This window comes from Chlorocebus sabaeus, chromosome 5 (genome assembly GCF_047675955.1).
Source record: "Chlorocebus sabaeus isolate Y175 chromosome 5, mChlSab1.0.hap1, whole genome shotgun sequence".
NCBI classification, from domain to species: Eukaryota; Metazoa; Chordata; class Mammalia; order Primates; family Cercopithecidae; genus Chlorocebus; species Chlorocebus sabaeus.
Genome location: NC_132908.1, coordinates 12,047,868 through 12,064,207, shown reverse-complemented (window position 1 = coordinate 12,064,207; position 16,340 = coordinate 12,047,868). Strand labels below are relative to the sequence as shown.

Sequence of the window (16,340 nt, the reverse complement as noted above, 5' to 3'; positions counted from 1 at the left end):
CAAAACCCCATCTCTACTAAAAATACAGAAATTAGCCAAGCCTGGTGGTGCATACCTATAGTCCCAGCTACTCAGGAGGCTGAGGCACAAGAATTGTTTGAACCCGGGAGGCGGAGGTTGCGGTGAGCCAAGATCGCACTACTGCATTCGAGCCTGGGTGACAGAGTGAGATGCTATCTCAAAAAACAAAAAAAGCCAAAACACACAACACACCACAAGAAGAAGCAGAGAAGTGAAGAGGGGAGGAAGAAGAGAGAATGAAAGAAAGAAAAAGCAAGCATGCCTATGTGTGAGTTGTCACCAATCACAAAGGAAAGAAAATCAAATGAGTGCGTCCTCCCTGTAGACCTGGTTTTTACGCTGGCATTTGAGGGCTAAGGACACACTGCACCATGGGAAACAGTTGACTGGCATGAGCTTGTTCACTCTTCACCAGAGCCCAGGCTGTCAGTGTGCTCACCACCATGTGACAGCTGAGTGTCACAGAGGCTGAGGACTTGCCCAGGATCACATAGCCAGTGTGGGCGGTGGCAGGATCTAGATCCACAGTCCAAACTCTTTCCCTCTGTATGGCCTGGTTTCTGAAGATGCAAGTGGCCCATGACACTGTGGAGAAGGATGAGAGAAAGGGAGAGGCTTCCTCCAGCCTGGGGTTGTGAATTCCAGAAAGGTGGCTTCAGGAAATAACCAATTGGTGGCAACTTGAGAGGCTGAATTTTTTTTTTTTTCCCCAGCGTGCTAGAGATGAACCAAGATTGCAATACACAGTTCTCAATTTGTTTTCTCCTTTGTGTTTTTCTGCTGTTTGAAGTTCTCAGATATTAATGAGAATACTGAAGGGAAAGGTAGCAATTATTCTCCAACTATTCAAAAGGGTAAGAGCCAAGAAATACTTCTAAGTTGTCATTTTAATCAGCTGTCTGAAAATGTGAGGAACAAAAGCAGATAGAATACGGGTTAAGTCTTTTCAGAAGGCTTTTAGAGCTGGAAGGAGAGATTAAATAATGATATACAGCCCCAGAAATATTTTGGCCAACGTTTAATGCCCAACAGAGTCAAGTTGTCTTATAATTCACTCAATCACAAAGCTAGTGGGTTCTACCTAGAAATAGGGTCCTCGAACTCAGCCTGAAATGAGTGAAGTGCAGCAAGCTGGCTAATTCTAGTGGGTTCACTGGGTCTGAAGACCAGACCCCAGAAGCGTCAAACAAATCTTCTGTGACACCAGGAACAACTAATGCAGAGTCTTCATGGAAACTCCTGCAAATATCAGCTGGTCAATGTCCAGCGGGCAGGTGAGATGGCGCCATATGGGAACTGAGCATCTATGAATGACCATGAATGACAGTGTCCTGGAAGTGAAGGGACACAGGACGAGGGAGAAAGGAAATTAATGACCCGACAAAGCCGGTGCTACACAATGACTTCCACACAGCTTCAGTTCATTATTCAATAAACGGGTTCAACTCAGTACTCGGCACTGTGACAGATCCTAAGAAGAAGAAGACTCAAGTAAGACCAGGCTCTGCCCTCTAATTCTATGGTGTAATGGGTGCGGGGATGGGGGGGACTGCAGGAACAACTGTAAATCAGGCAACCGTGATAAGATGGAGTATGAGAAATGAACCCAGGGGAGGGGCAGCTCATGTTTTTGAAGTCAGGGAAGACTTCCTGGTGGAGGTATGAAGGCCACAGTGGAGGGTGGGCCCAGCAAGTTCTACGACTTGAGTCCACCAAGAGGAGTCTCTTGAATTCTGCTTCTTCATGTGTTATACCTAGAAAATACGCAGGATGGGAACAGAACAGCAAATATGCTTTCAGTGGCTGGTTCTGGATTTTTTGTTTATAAATGACCTTGATTTTTTCTTTTACTGGATTTTAATTTGATATTATAGAAAAGTCCTCCCAAGAAACCCCACTAATTAAACATATATATACCTATGCAAAGGCCTCCACAGACACATTCCGAGCCTGAAGCTCACCAAGGTCTCTCCCCTGAGATGCTTTTTCTGGCAAGATGACGTTAGTGGTTGCTCTCCTGGAAAATATCTTAAGAGGCTTTTACTGTATTAAAGAGAAACACAAATGTGTGATGTATAATGAGCCCAATTTCTCTCTTCTTCTCGATTAATACATTAAGTACTAGGAATATTTACATGGTGGTTGGCAGAGCGTCAAATGAGACACAAGCTTGAGTTTATGACTTCATTCACTCGGAGCTGCTTTTTGCTCTCAAATTTCTCTGTGGGGCCCTAGCAGTTGCAGGGGATGGTGTGTGAGCTCCCTGCATCTCTGCTGCGAGCAGGTGGGGGAGTCACACCATCTTCTGAATTGTCGTCACGTGATGAACTTTCTGGCCGAAACCTGTAGTAGGTGACTTTCTGCATCACCAGCTCCTTGATTTGGGTACAGACACGTGGGACTTACTTCTCCACGGAGGGCCCGGTGGTGCGGCCCTCTGCATTTGAAGAGTTCAGCTCAATTCCTGGCTCTGGCACTTACAAGCTATGGGAGTTCGGGCAGGATGCTTATTGCCCCTAATCCCCAGTTTCCTCATCTACAAAACACTTTATATGGAGCCCGATAAGAACTGCATGATGAGAAAATGAATACAAAGCTCCTGGTGTGCCTGGCAAGCCGGCATATGGTAGCTGGTGTTAGTTTACATGGAGACGCCGGGTTTGAGGTTTCCAGCGGGACCGTCCATGTCAGGCTCACCCACTGCACAGGTTCCGGGTGCTGGCACTGCTGGGGATAAGAACACACTTGTGTGTCTGCTCGCTCCACTTTGCTACCAGCCCAATGACCCTGACCTAACAAACCTGAAGACAGATCTTACCCTGGGCCAGACACTGTTCTGAGCACTTTACAGATGTAACTGCTTTCAATCCTCATAAAAACAATGCTAGGAGTGGCATGAGTATTCCTGGTATATGAAAGGGGAAACAGGCACAGAGAGGTCAAATAACATGCCCGAGGCACATCAGTACACATGGAGCACAGCCTTAAGGATCTTTTTCTTTGTTGGTTTGACTCTCAGTGCTTATTACAGCCTCTTACTTACGGAGTTGGTAAAGTCCCACTGAAAGAATAAATGCATAAATGCATGAACGAGTAACTGTCTCCCCACAAGTTTAGGATTAACAGGGAAGTTCTTCCAAGCCTGTGGATGTACTATGAGGGCAGCACTCCCATCTCTAAGAACGGCCCCTAAGCAAGGGTGGAGTGGTGGGTGTGGGTGGAGAGAGAGGCCATCAGAGCCCCACCTCACCTGCCCCCTGCTCTCCAAAGCACTGAGGTTGAGGAGTTGACTTAGGGAGTTAAAGTGAATGTCCATCAAATAGGCAACAGCCGACTGATTCTGCCTGTCCTGCCTCCAGGATCCTCTGTAGCTGACCTTCTTGTGGGATAGGCTGTGCTCACAGAGGCTGAAGGCAGATGACCTGCCTGGGCCCAGATATCAGCCTTGACGCTGCCAAGCAAGATGGCCCAGGCAAGTCACTTCACACCCCGTGCCTCTGCTGCCCCATTTGTCAAGTGGGCTGCTGACAGTAAGAGTACTCTACCCAGGGCAAGGAAGCAGGAAGAAGAGGTGTACAGGAGGCAGGATGAGGCCCATCCTCTCCCAAAGTGTCTATGCCTCAATCCCCAGAACCTGGGAATATGCCACTGTAGAGGGGCCATTGCAGAGGAGGTGAAATTAAGGGCTCTGAGACAGGGAGATTACCCTGGATAAGCTGGGTGGGCACAGTCTAATCACATTACTGAAAAGTGTAGAACCTTTCCCTGCTGTGGTCAGGGGAAGATCTGACAACAGAAGAATGGCGGGAGAGAGGCAACATGGAAGACAGAGGAAGGGACCACGAGCCAAGAAATGCAGGCAGCTTCTAAGCTGGAAAAGGCCAGGGTAAGATTATCCTCTGGAGTCTCTAGAAAGAAATGTAGCCTCGCTGACGCCTTGATTTTAACCTGGTGAGGCTCGTTTGGAACATCTGGCTTCCTAAACTGTATGAGAATAAATGTGTGTTGTTGTAAGCTACAGGAAACTGATCCAGGATGTACAGAAAGGACACCTGGCATTGATTCTGCTGGCCCACCTGTTCCTTCTCCTAGATTTCTGGCGGGAGCCCTGTAGCCCCTCAAGCATTTCACCTCCCGCAGGAAGCCTTCTCTGCTTCTCTCTCCTCTGTCTGAAAATTGCACCAGGTTCCCTGCAGCTCACATAGCTCCTCTCTGAGGACTCATTTACTTGTCATCCTCCCTACAAGACAGCCAGCTTCTTAAGGACAGAGACCGAACCTTAATCCGCCTTCGTTGCCCCTACACCCAGCACAACAGCCCTGCACTTGGTACACATTTGCCTCTGGTTCCTGTATGAGGTCCATTCGCTCCCATCTCTGCACCCACCATGCCGTCTCCAGGGCTGTGTTTCCAATGGCACCTCCCAAGAAGCTGCGAAGGGGCTTCCCGTGGCTCAGCGAGTACCAGTTGGTTCCTCTACCACACACGGGTGTATGTGTTTTTAATGAGGATTTTAATGCATAATTTCTCCAACAAGTTGAATTATCTGTGGCTCCAGGGAAAGTGATTTGCCTTGCCTTAATGCCAAATGAACTTTCGGAGCCGGAATCTATTAGCCTAAGAAGGAATGACACTCTCTCCATTCTCATTTGCTCCCTGAGCCATAATGCAGACTTTAGTAACATCATCAAGAATGAGTCCTTTACCTAAGCCTCATGCTGCTAAAGCCCATTTGGACAGGGAGCTCGCTGGTCAACTTCCTCGGACCATTAGAGAGCCACCTTTCCTGTCTCCAAAAGCCTGCTTGGCCTCACGCCCACTCTGCAAAAAATATTCAGCCAAAAGCAGGGTGAGAACAACCTCCCGAGTCACCTTGAAAGTTTATATACTCGCTTTTGGAATTGAGATTTTTTGAATGTGTGCCAACACCCAGGAAAGCGAAGAAGAAAATAAAAGGGAAACTCTTCCACTGAATTTCTGTTTGTTTGTTCATTAATTTAGATCGTGAGTATCTTGGTATGTCAGGTGCTATTCCAGGAGCTGGGGACAGAGCAGTGAACAGAAACAGATTCCAGCCCTGGTTCATGAGCTTCCATGCTAGTGCAGAGAGACAGATAATACCGAAGTGCACAAAGAGGTCATTTCCATTAATGATACACACTGCAAAGAAAATTAAAGCAGAGGAAAGGGCCAGAGAGTGACTAAGGGCAGCAGAGGGAGGAGTGTCAGGAAAGGCCTGTGTCCAAGGAGGGCAAATCTGAACTGAGGTCTGGTGAATGGGAGGAGGCGTCCATGCAGAAATCTGGGAACGGCCATTCCAGGTACAGGGTGTGACAGGTGCAAAGGCCCTGAGGTGAGAACAGTGTAGATGTCTTAGGACACCAGTGTGGCTGAGTGGAGAGGGCGGGGGCAGGGCATGAGATGAGGTAGGAGAGGGAGGTGAAGGAGCTAGCAGGGGACACCTGAGGTCACAATAACAAGTTCCCATTGTAAGTACCAGGGGTGTCACTGGAGGGTCTTAATCTACAGTTGACACAATCAGATTTATGTTGTACAAATCTAACTCTGGCTGCAGTGTGGAAAACAGGCTACAGGGAGGCAAAAGAGAAAAAGACACAGTCACTGCAGCTGTCCACACTGCGGTGACAGTGGCTTGGAGTTAGAATAATCTTAACAGGAGCCAGGGGCAGTGGTTCATGTCTGTAACGCCAGCACTTTGAGAGGCTGAGATGGAAGGATGGCTGGAGCCAAGGAGTTTGAGGCTGCACTGAGCCATGAACGCACCACTACATTCCAGCCTGGGTGACAGAGAGAGACCCTCTCTCAAGGAAAAAAGAGAGAGAGAGAAAGAGAGAATGACTTAGGCAGGGATGCAGGAGGCAGGTGAACTGCGACTCTTTTGAAAGTGGAGCCCATGGGACGGGCATGTCAGTTTTGGATGGGTGAAGTTGTGCTCTTACTCTCTCAGTCCCGCTGAATAATGTCATTCAGCAGAAATGTCACTCCAGCTTACGTCATTAGAGCTGGTCATTAACATCTAGAGTGGACTCCTTTGCTCCCTGGCATTAGGCACGGCCAAAGAACTTGCTCTGGCCAATGAAATACAAGTAGAATTTCCATGTATCACTTCTGGGCAGCAACTTTAGAAGCCACCGCCTGACTTGCCCCTACTCCTCCTTGTTCCTGTTGCCACATGCATGCAGATGGAGCCTTCAGCAGCCTGGAACCCAGCACTGTGAAGAGCAGAGCCCTGGGCCAACCCGTGATGGACGGAGAACATGAGCCAAAGATACACCCTTGTTGGCTTAAGTCACCAAGATCTTGGAATTGTTACCTTGGCCTAACCAAGCCCCACCTCAGTGATACAATAAAGTTAATGGGCCAGGTGCGGTGGCTCATGCCTGTAACCCCAGCACTTCGGGAGGCCGAGGCAGGTGGATCACCTGAGGTCATGAGTCCAAGACCAGCCTGACCAACATGGTGAAACCCCGTCTCTACCTAAAATACAAAAATTAGCCAGTTGTGGTGGCACACACCTGTAATCCCAGCTACTCAGGAGGCTGAGGCAGGAGAATCGCGTGAACCCAGGAGGCAGAGGTTGCAGTGAGCTGAGATCACACCACTACACTCCAGCCTGGGTGATAGTGCGACACTCTGTTTCAAAAAAAAAAAAAAAAAAGTTAATGGCCAGGCATGGCGGCTCACACTTGTAATCTCAGCATTTTGGGAGGCCAAGGTGGGCGGATCACCTGAGGTCATGAGTCCAAGACCGGCCTGGCCAACGTGATGAAATGCCATCACTACAAAAACACATAAAAATTAGCCAGGCATGATGGCAGGTGCCTGTAATCCCAGCTACTCAGGAAGCTGAACCCGGGAGGCGGAGGTTGAAGTGAGTTGAGATCATGCAACTGCACTCTAGCCTGGGTGACAGAGCAAGACTCCATCTCCAAAAAAAAAAAAAAAGGTAATGAATAACTTCAATATATATCTATTGTGGCTTGACTCAGCTATGAAAGTATAAACTTCATCGAATGGTGAACTGATATTAAGGCCAACTATTTCAACATGATTTGAACTTGATATGGTACGTGAAGGCATGGATACCTCCAGGGAGAGCTCTGGGTATCCTGTGAATATACAATTACACACATGCATGGCATATTAAGGCAACAGATTCTTTGGTAAAGAAAAATGCTGGGTCCACATACTATACAACATGCTAATCTTGTCAATTAGAAAAGATTCAAATAGGGATTAAGATCACTTTCAATTATAAAACTGTCAGACAATCACCAATGATGGCATTGTACGGGAAATATATAGAAATTCAGGCTAGAAGGATACTCATCTGACAAATGAGAAAGGCTAAACTATGTTTGTTATTTCTTTGAATAATGTCTAGGTCTATGGCTGGGTGTGGTGGCTCACGCCTGTAATCCTAGCACTTTGGGAGGCTGAGGAGGGCAGATCATGAGGTCAGGAGATCGAGACCATCCTGGCTAACACGGTGAAACCCTGTCTCTACTAAAAAAAAAAAAAAAACAACAGTAGCTGGGCATGGTGGGCGCCTGTGGTCCCAGCTACTCGGGAGGCTGACGCAGGAGAATGGTGTGAATCCAGGAGGTGGAGCTTGCAGTGAGCCGAGATCGTGCCACTGCACTCCAGCCTGGGCAACAGAATTAGACTCCGTCAAAACAAAAACAAAAACAAAAACAACTTGTAATTTAAAAAAAAAAAGGTCTAGGTCTGTGGATTCTGCAGTGAGTCATTTAATGGGTTCAAGGCTTAAGAGTAACAAGGCATGTAAAATTCAACCAACCCTGGTGGGGTGTGATGGCTCATGCCTGTAATACCAGCACTTTGGGTGGCTGAGGTGGCAGCATCTCTTGAGCCCAGGAGTTTGAGACCAGCCTGGCCAACATGGTAAAACCCTGTCTCTGCAAAAAATTGAAATATTAGGCAGGCGTGGTGGTGCGTGCCTGTGGTCCCAGCTACTTGGGAGGCTGAAGCAAGGAGGGTCACTGGAACCCAGGAGTTTGAGGCTGCAGTGAGCTACAATTGCATCACAGAACTCTAGCCTGGGTGACAGAGCAAGACCCTGCGAAAGAGAAGAGGAGAGGAGAGGAGAGGGGAAGGGAGGGGAGGGGAGGGGAGGGGAGAAAAGAGGAGAGAAGAGAACAGAAGAGGAGAGAAGAGAACAGAAGAGAAGAGAAGGAAAGAAAGGAAGAAAAAAAGGAAGGAAGATAGGAAGAAAGGAAAGAAAGAAAGGAAGAAAGGAAGAAAGAAACGAAGAAAGAAGGAAGAAAGAAAGGAAGAAAGAAACGAAAGAAAGAAAGAAGGAAGGAAAGAAGGAAAGAAAGAAAAGGCAGGAAGGGAGGGAGGAAGGACGGAAGGAAGGACGGAAGGACGGAAGGAAGGAAGGAAGGAAGGAAGGAAGGAAGGAAGGAAGGAAGGAAATGAAATGAAATTCTATCAACCCGAAGACATCTTGTCTAGAGGTGTGCCATAATTCCAAGTGGACAAGTGAGTTATTCCTGAAGTAACCCAATCAAAGAAAAGATTCTGACGTGGCGAGTTTTTCTGGGCCAATTTAGAATCAACACACTCCAGAGATTTTGCCCTTGGGATATTAAAGCAAATGTCCTGAGTTATTAAGCCCAGTGGGACTAGCATAAGCTGGGCCTTGAAATAAATTCACCAATGGCCTCTGTTGGCTGTGAAGGTTCTGCATCTTGACTCAATCCTCCTTTGGAAATGGGAAGAATCACTCAGATCCGTCCTGAGCAGCAGCTAAGGTGGATTTAAGGGAAGTGTGTATGTCTTAGCCAAATGCAGAGAAAAAGAAAGAAGGAATCAAAGGACAATCACAGGGCCAGGTATGGCCCCTCCTGTTACTCACACCTGTAATCCCAGCACTTTGGGAGGCCAAGGCAGGTGGATCACTTGAGATCAGGAGTTTGAGACCAGTCTGGCCAACATGGCAAAACCCTGTCTTTACTAAAAACACAAAAATTAGCCAAGTGTGGTAGTGGGCACCTGTAGTCCCAGCTACTCAGGAGGCTGAGGCAGGAGAATCACTTGAACCCAGGAGACAGAGGTTGCTGTGAACTGAAATTGTGCCACTGCACTCCAGCCTGGGCAACAGAGCAAGATTCGGTATATATATCTATGTATAAAAGACAATCATAGTTCAACCAGCTTATTAAAAACTAATTAAAAGTTAAAAGCAGCACAGGCTAGAAATGGAGCTGTGGCCCCAAGACTGCTCATGACCTGAGCGGTCAGATCCACTCCCACCACAGGGAACAGGACTATAAATCCAGTTAAGAGCCAGCAGGTGCACTCGTACCCGCTGGTCATTATTGGGCCAGGCCCACTAAGATGGTGTCTTTTATTCCCAAGCTTGTTTATGTGCAAATAGGGTTATGTTGGCGGGAGAAAAGCACATTGCTCAGTGGACAGAGGCTTCACAGGGGAAAAGTCCACCGCTGTAAGGAGTCAGCCCTGGGACTAGCAGGGACAGATCGTCTCTCCAGCCTGGGGATGAGGGTGGACAGCATGAAGCAGACCCAGTTCCCCGCTCCAGAAGTGGAGGTTGCGGTGAGTTGAGATCGCATCACTGCACTCCAGCCTGGGAACAGAGTGAGATTTTGCCTCCAAAAAACCAAACAACAACAACAACAACAACAACAACAACAATAACAACAACAACAACACCATTCCCAGCTCCTGCACAGGACAGACCCAGGATATCTTCATGCTCTCTTTCTACACGACCCAACTCCAGAAAAACCCTCCCACTCCTTAGGGCTCAGCCTCATCTCGCTAAACTCGAATCCAGTGTTTTCAGGACTGGTGAGATTTGCTTTGTCTTAAGTTTTGTGTAACTGGGGGCTTGAGAAGGGAGGAGGTGGGAAAGGAGTCGAGGCTGCAGGGAAAGCGTGGAGCAATGCCTTACACGTGGTGGGTGCAACAATGGCTCCCACAGACGTCCACACCCAAATCCCCAGAACCTCTCATGACCAAAGGGACTCAGCAGATGTGATTAAGTAAAGGATCTTGAGATAAAGGGGGATTATTTTGGATGATCTGGGTGAGCCCAATGTGATCAAAGGGGAATTCTAAGAGGAAGAGGGTCAGAACCAGAGAAAAATGTGACTGTGATGATGGAAGCAGAGGGCTGAGTGATGTCTTTGAAAACAGAAGGCCACAAGGCAAAAATGAGGGTGGCCTTGAGAAGCTGAAAAAGCAAGGAGCAAACTCTCTCCTGGGGCTCCGGAAGGAAGAGGCCTGGCTGACACCATGATTTTAGCTCTGTGATGCTCATTTTGGACATCTGACCTCTGGAATTGTAAGACAATAAATCTGTTCTAGGTCCCTACATTTGTGGTGATTTGTGACAGCAGCAAGAGGAAAGTAACATAGCAAGTGTTGACTCAACATTGGTGATAGGTTCTTGGAAACTAAGACTTTAAGCTAAATACAGTACTTTTATGCCCTAGGAACCGAACTCTTGTTTGTAACAATTTGTCCATGCTAAAGTTCATTTCATAACACAATACGTCTTATTGCTTAAAGCTGCAGTTCCCATGCACGCCTGGATAATGTTAAGTCAGGACTCACCCCTGGACAATGTTAAGTCAGGACAGTGTAAAGCCACAACCTAAGACTTTTCCTCATCCAAATCCCCTCATTTCCACCTTGGGCTACAATGGTGTTCCCTTAGCACAAGACACAGGCAGGTTCTGCGAAGAAGCTGTCACGGAATGGCCACTCCAGGTTCGTGTTTCTTGCACATGAGAATGTCTTATAATTTGATAACACGCTGGTTAGCAGCATGTTGTTTTATGACATTTTAGGACATTCCGAATGAGTCCCAAGATTTGTATGAGCCTACGGGTCATTAGATTAAATCAATATATAATTTTCCCCTCTTTTCAAAATAATTCTCATACTCCTTGCTACGAACAAGTATAGAGTTTCTGTCTGCCATGTGTAGCGGTTCAGCTCTACTTTTCCTCAACAGAAAAATGAAGGACAAATGTATTCTGGGCCTGGGATAAACTTGCTTTGTAACTGTTTACGTTCAAATCGAGCAGACCTTGGCATGATCAGGTTTCAATCTGTTTTATACATAGAAATCTACACACATGTAAACGTAAGGGTCGGGAACAGATTTCTCTATGAAATTCCCAAGCGCCAGGAGTGGGTTATGGAAACTCTTGCTCTGTGTTTCTGTGATAAAGGTCAAGGAAATCCTAGCACGGTACCTCCTAAAGACAGAAACTAGGGATTCACCCCATATGGCATCTGCCACCTGGCTTTGTCAAAAGATACAAGGGCAGTCCTCATACTTCCTCATGAACAGCATCACCTAGAGGGCTTGTGCAACCCAGACTGCAGGCTCTCAACCCCAGAGCTTGTGAATCAGCAAGTCTAGGGTGAGCCCAAGAACTTGCATTTCTAACCAGCTCCCAGGGGCTGCTGCTGCTGTTGCTGGCTGGGGCCACACTTTGAGAACGACCATGGCAGAGAGATCATGCTCAATACAACGCCCGATGTCTTACACGTCCTGAGAAAGGTCATGGCTCTACCTCCCAATCGGACTGTCCCTGCCAAGCTGTTGAACACATACCGAAACTGATGAAGTGCCTCTGTCTCCTTCTTGACTCTCAACCAAAGGTTCTCCAGTTTGGCCACAGAGTGCAACCACTAAGACAACTATTCAACTGCTCTACGCCCAGGCCTCACTTCAGATAAATCAGAATGGGGATGGAGGTGGGCCACAGGCAGTCCTCAGTGGTTTTTAAAGCTCCCCAGGGGATCCAAAGTGCAGCTATGCCAGAGAACTGCTTCCCTAAGCAAACATGAGAAGTGACATCATGATGCCTCCTGGCTGAAGCTGACCATTAGACAGGGCTCCAAGCCAGGTCTAGACACAGGTCTGTCTTCTCCAGGGCTGGACCCAGCCCTTTGCACAATGACACACAATTGGTGCCCAATTAATGACTGCTGAGTAAATAATACTAATCAACCAACAATTTGATTTGATTGATTGCAATCAATCAAACAAGGTGCTTGCAGAGGGCTAGCACCTCCTTCCTCAAGGGTACTGGGATGAATACACAGAGACAAACTGGGTCATCATAAATCATTAGCCTTCACGAAGCAAATAAACATATAACAATAACAACAACAACAACAAACTCCTCGGAGAAAGTTCGACTCCACAGTCATAAGTTGAAGTGAACATCATGACAATGATGGATGAAAACGAGAAAAGCATTTTTCGGTCCACAACAGGGGTTGGCAAACTAACCTACAGGCCAAATCCAGCTGCTATCTACTCTTAAAAATAAAATGCTATTGGCACTCAGCCACGCTCATTTGTGTCTGCACTGTCTATGGGGGCTTACACAGGACCCCTGCAGAGGTGAATATTTGCCTCTGAAATAGTACAGTCCCCAAAGCCAAACATATTTACTCTCTGGCCCTTTAAAGAAAAAGTTTTCCAACTTCTTGCCCTAGAGAAATGAGAGGACACACATACACACATGACGTAATGGTGACCGTCTTTAGGTGGTGGAATTATGAGTGGCTATTTCTTTTCTCTATTTTTTTCTTATATCCACCAACTTTTCTTTAAGGAGCATGTGTTTTTAAGTAACGGACTAAAGAAGAAGAATAAATAATCCATTTTAACACAGGCAGTGACAAGTGAGCTTCCCAGCGTGGGACGGTACCTTGTTTCCGATGGCCTTTTTGGGTGGGAAGTTGTAGGCCCTCACTTGAGGGTACTTGTTTTGTAACTTGTGGTGCAAACTCCTGAACTCTGTATACCGGCGATAGATATTCCATTCATCGTCTTTTATGCGGATGTAGACCTGCCAAGAAAGAGACAGAAAACGTAAATTCCTCTTAAAACCCTTATTATAAAGGAGTAGGATTTCGGCAATGTTTTCCCCAGGAAAACCAGTCGCAGCAGGAGTCACATCTGTGTTACACACCACTGGATGCCCAGTTCCTGGCATAGAGCAGGGACTCATTGGTGCCGGCTGAACAGATGGCTACAGGAAAGAATGACTAAATCAGGCAAGTTATGGGAACAACATACTGTATGCTATTTTCTCAATATCAACAGAGATCCACAGCCCAATTAATAGCAGAGATGCATTTTCATGTTTCTGTCATGTGTGTATTGCAGCACTAACAGCTTGCTGGTGAGAGGCTAGTCAACCTTTCTGGCCACTGGTTTCCTCATCTGTAAAACAGAGCTGAGAGCAGCACCTCGCTCCAAAGGTGGTTTGGAGAGCAATGTGGTGGTGCCTGGGACCACTGTGACCACCACAAACACGAGGTGGAATTCAGTTTCAGAAAGAAGGGAGGGGGCCAGAGCTGACATCTGCCCCACTACACAGAAGGCCATGTCCTGATGGGATAAGCATAACCGGGACATAGAATTTCTCCATTTTAATCAAGTTCTGACTCCTTAGAGAATACTCTGGGGATACAAAATGTGAGGGCTGTTTCTTCAGGTTTTTGCAGGCCTTAGCACCTTCCGAGAAAAGTAGCGACTTCATCACAAGGAAAAACAGAGAAGCAGGAGACACATCAATCCACTTTTTAAAATTACATGAGTTAAGAACAGCCCAGAGAGAAAAGTTCCCAAGGATAAAGGGCTATTGTCATTTACACTCTATGAATGTCAATACACATCTTTAAAACCTGTATGACCATGAAAAGAGGCATCTCTAATGCGAGTGATAAATTCTGTTCCTACATGAAAGCCGCCCATCAACCCCGAACACAGACATTATGTGTTCGAACTCTGGTATGGTGACCGTAGAATGTCTCACGTTATTCTCTGAACAGGAGGAAGGACTAGAGACTCAAATCACACCCAACGTTTCAATTAACGAATGGAGAGATGTTTTTGATGGAGTGAGATGGAGAAACAGAATGCCTGTCAAGTTTACAGAAGTCCCGGAGTGTCTCTGATGAACTTAAGGAGCAATAATGTCATCCCATTATTGTCGACGTCACATCACCAAACCTATAATCAGGTCAGTTACTCAAGGCTTCTTCAACAAACAAGAAATATTCATCTCTAATTTCTTCAGGGTAACGTTTGAGGGGTCTTTGTATGAGCAGTGGAATGCAGTTCTCATCCTATATATCTTTTTCTTTTTTTTTAAATGAGACAGAGTCTCACTCTGTTGCCCAGGCTGGAGTGCAGTGGCATGATCTCAGCAACCTCTGCTGTTAGTGCTGCAATACACACATGACAGAAACACGAAAATGCATCTCTGCTATTAATAGGGCTGTGGATCTCTGTTGATATTGGGGAAAATAGCATACAGTATGTTCTTCCCATAACTTGCCTGATTTAGTCATTCTTTCCTGTAGCCATCTGTTCAAGTTCAAGTGATTCTCCTGCCTCAGCCTCCCGAGTAGCTGGGATTACAGGTGCCCACCACCACACCTGGCTAATTTTTTGTTTTTTTAGTAGAGACGAGGTTTCGCCATGTTGGTCAGGCTGGTCTTGAACTCCTGGCCTCAGATGATCTGCCTGCCTTGGCCTCCCAAAATGCTGGGATTATAGGCGTGACCCACCATGCCTGGCTGTCACCCTATATATCTTGAATGGCCCATACCTGCTTATGATATATTCTTATAAAAGTCCAAACATCCTTTGGAGGGTGGCAGGTTCAATCACTTCTCTGGTCATCATACGTAATACTAATTTTCTAGATCGGGGTGGGCAAACTATGGCCCATGGGCCCAATGCAGCCACATTCATTTGTTTTGGCTGCTTTTGCAATACAGATAGTCCCTCACTTAGGATGGCAATTGTCTTGCAATTTTTCAAGTTTATAATGCTACAAAAGCAATAAGCATTCAGTAGAAACCACACTTCAAATTTTGACCTTTTTTCTAGGCTAGTGATGTGCAGCATATTTTACATGAGTTGTTCAACACTTTATTATAAAATAGGCTTTGTGTTAGATGATTGTGCCTAACTATAGGTGAATCTAAGTGTTCTGAGCGGTTGAAGGTAGACTAGGCTGAGCTACGTTGTTCACTACGTGAAGCGTATTAAATCCATTTTCAACTTACGGTATTTTCAACTTACAATGCGCTTATCCGGACATAACCCCATCATAAGTCAAGGAGCTTCTGTACAGCAGAGTTAAGAAGCTGAAACACACCATACAGCCTGCAAAGCTAAAAGTATTTTTTCTGGCCCTTTACAGAAAGAGTTCGATAACCCCCAATCTAAACAATCAAGAAGTCATTATTGTTATTTTTCCACCAACATATCCAAGATCTGGTGTGGAGAGGGGCAGTCCTTTCCAAATCTTACCAGCCACTGGGTGAGCTACATTAACAACCTGAGTGAGGCCCAGGAATCCCCAAAGCAACCAAAGCTTCTCCAGTGATTGACAAGCGGGCAATTTCAGGAACCCCGATGTAATGCACAAACTCACCCATCAGACAAGCCATGCAACCTTTCTGATCATTCATTTCCTTGTCTACAAAATGGAGCTGAGAACAGCATCTCCCACCCAAAATGATATGGAAAGAATTCAGGTATACAAGCAGTGCAGCTATGCCCGGGATCACTCGGGACCCCCTACAGACGGGGAGGAACTGGACTTGGGTTAGGAATGAGTAAAGATCTGGACTTGCAATTGTCAGCTCAACTGAACAAAAGGTCACATCCAGATGGGATAAGCACACGTGGGCGTACACCTTCTTTATTGTAACCAAGTAGAGAAAACACGAGCACTGCTTCACCAGCCTTTTACAGGCCCTAGCATCTTCCAAGGATATACAGCAACTGTAATACATCACAAGGGAAACCAGAGAAGTGACAGAGAGATCAATGCAATTTAAAAAATTACCCGAGTTAAGAACAGCCTACAGGGTAAAGCCTCCAATGATGAATGGCCATTGTAATTTGCATCAGTGAATATCAATACGCGTCTTTAAAACCTCTTTAACGTAATAATAAAAACAAGTCTCTCTCCTGTGAGTGATAAATTCTGACTCTACATTTTTCATAAAGAGCATGCAAAAGCCCACTGGTTTTGCTCCCTGGATGCCTGAGTCTCCCCCTTCTTCTCCAACTGCTCTCTCTCTGCCTTCCACATGGGCACCTCCTTTCCTGCCCATGCCCTGCCTCTTCCCGGAACACACATGTGCACTCCCAGGCCTGCACGTTTCATGTTTAGGCCAATGACTCCAAAATGTGTATCTCTAGTCTGGACCTCTGATACAAACTCCAGACCAGGACGTGATATCCCCTAGGTACC

The 16,340-nt window shown here is 46.4% G+C and overlaps 1 protein-coding gene across 4 annotated transcripts in view; it reads right to left on the bottom strand.

Moving 5' to 3' along the window:
- SNX29 (sorting nexin 29) overlaps nucleotides 1-16,340 on the bottom strand; it is a 638,098-nt gene that overhangs the window by 127,624 nt on the left and 494,134 nt on the right. For all 4 annotated transcript variants that reach the window (XM_007986063.3, XM_007986052.3, XM_073015179.1 and 1 more), the window contains one exon: nucleotides 12,768-12,908. In XM_007986063.3, the coding sequence (XP_007984254.1) occupies nucleotides 12,768-12,908 (141 nt within the window). The remainder of the gene's footprint in view (nucleotides 1-12,767; nucleotides 12,909-16,340) is intronic.